Below are 2,226 nucleotides of genomic sequence, written 5' to 3' on the forward strand. Positions count from 1 at the left end.
GAATGCCTCTATGTTCGTTTGCTTTTCATTTTTTAACTTCCATCTACATCCACGTGGACTTGTTAATAAAATGATTAAAATATAATCAGGCGGGAAAATGCGTTTTTCCGATTTTGGCGAGAAAATGTGTTTTCCGGTTTTGGCGGGAAAATTCTGTTTTCCGGATTTGGCGAGAAAATTTTGTTTTCTGGTTTTGGCGGAAAAATGCGTTTTTCCGGTTTTGGCGGGAAAATTCTGTTTTCCGGTTTTGGCGGGAAAATTCCGTTTTTCCAGTTTTGGCGGGAAAATGTTTTTTGCGGTTTTGGCCGGAAAATGCGTTTTGGAGTTTGGCGGGAAAATGCATTTTTTTGGGTTTTGGCGGGAAAATGCGTTTTTTTTGTTTTGACGGGAAAATGCGTTTTTCGGTTTTGGTCGAAATGTGTGGTTTTACTGGTTTGGTTGAAAAATGTGTTTTTATGGAAATGTGTGTTTTACGTTTTTTTGCGGAAAAACGCATCTTGCGGTTTTGGCGGGAAAGTGTGTTTTTCAGTTTTTGCGAGGAAATGCATTTTTGGTTATAGCAGAAAAATATATATGCAAAAAATAGAATTTAGGGTTTGAAAATAATATTTTGATTTTAAAAGATCATTTATCATTTTGGACTGAACTAGATGCATCTGCATCCATATGCACCTTCAACACTCACTTTCATTTGGTTGAGAATTTGAGATGAGTTTTTAAAAATTCAGCTGGATGATCCATCTGAATGTAACATTATAATGCACAAAACAAACATCGATTTGCATCTTCACCCAAATGGATCATCTGGGTGAGCAAACGAACGGGGGCTAACGAACTGGGGCTATTTATCTGAGTACTTCCAAACAGCAAACATTTCAATATTTTATATTAAAACATTTGAAAACAAAACATTTGAAAACAAAAGAACTGACCCTCGTTAATCTCTTCTATCTGTAAAGACATGATGAACCATAATCATCATTATGGTGCCATTATCATCACAGCCGTTCAGTAACCGAACTTGGACGACCACTACCAGCTTTTACTTCGAACTAATTGATATCACCACTATTGTTGCCAGGAAAATATTAATATAGAGTAATTATATATATCTTATTTATATATATTGAGTTTTTATATATAAGAAGATCAAAATTATTTTAAATAATGACATGTCTTACAAGTTACATCAATGCCATGCAATAAGTACATATCAATACAAATACATTGCAAATACGTGGTTCAAACTATACGATGGTGGATTTAAATCTCACCTCAACAATATTCAATCTAGTCATCAAGAAAGAATTGTAATAAACGTACTTTAATTTACTTTCCATTTGATATATCGTCTATGTATAAAATTACAAAACAAAAACAACGCCTTTTTTTTTTATTTTTTTTTAAATTTATTTAAGCAAAAAAATCATTTTTACATTTGTTGTTGCCCTATTTTTAAGTTTGATTTGAATAAAAAAACCATCGTCGACTCAATTTTCATCTTGTTTCCGGCCATTGAAACTATGTCCTCAACTCAATCTTCATATTGTTTCCAGCCATCTAACCAGCCCCTTCTCATAGGCATGACCATATAATCCTCTGAATATAGCAAATCGATTTTGAATTCATTTGTCCACCATTCGGATCAGGTGAGAAGACGGTGTAGCCGCCTCCCCATGTCTTCTTTGATTGTGTTCCCTCCATATAGTGACAATGTGGTGTGGAATACATACCGAATTAGGAATATATCAAGCTTATCCACTCCTTGGTGTGATAAAAAGCATATTGGGCTACACCACAAATCCCTTGAGGCCAAGCCACGTCTCTACGGATCCTAATGTAACCATTTTCTCCCCAAGTTTCACCCCAAGAGTTCTTTGCCAGCCAGTACTTAGTCCCGTCCTGGCTTGTCCCATATCCAACAATCGTAGCCGCATGATTTGCGCTGGTCCCACAAGGCCCGTCGTATACTCCACCTGAGTAATGCATGAACCCGTCCTGATGACTCGCGGTTGATATGCCTTGAATCTGGATGTTACATCTAGGCGATGGATGTTACATCACGTACATCATACCGACTCGGTTGCATCAAGAGCGTTGCATCAAGTTATTATGGATGTTACATCTGATCGTGGGCTTAGGCCCATGAGTCTGTATAGTCTAGGGTTTTAGATGCGAGATGCTACTATATATATCTTGTATTCGAAGTAACCCTAAACTTGCACT

The 2,226-nt window shown here is 36.7% G+C and overlaps 1 protein-coding gene across 1 annotated transcript in view; it reads right to left on the reverse strand.

Annotated features, from left to right (window-relative positions):
- Positions 1-1,737: 1,737 nt before the first annotated feature.
- Positions 1,738-2,226, reverse strand: part of LOC106329846 (senescence-specific cysteine protease SAG39) — a 6,489-nt gene continuing 6,000 nt past the window's right edge. Inside the window, 1 exon segment of the mRNA XM_013768464.1 lies at positions 1,738-2,028. Within this exon segment, the coding sequence (XP_013623918.1) occupies positions 1,738-2,028 (291 nt within the window).

Source organism: Brassica oleracea, chromosome C3, assembly GCF_000695525.1.
Source record: "Brassica oleracea var. oleracea cultivar TO1000 chromosome C3, BOL, whole genome shotgun sequence".
Taxonomy (NCBI): Eukaryota; Viridiplantae; Streptophyta; class Magnoliopsida; order Brassicales; family Brassicaceae; genus Brassica; species Brassica oleracea.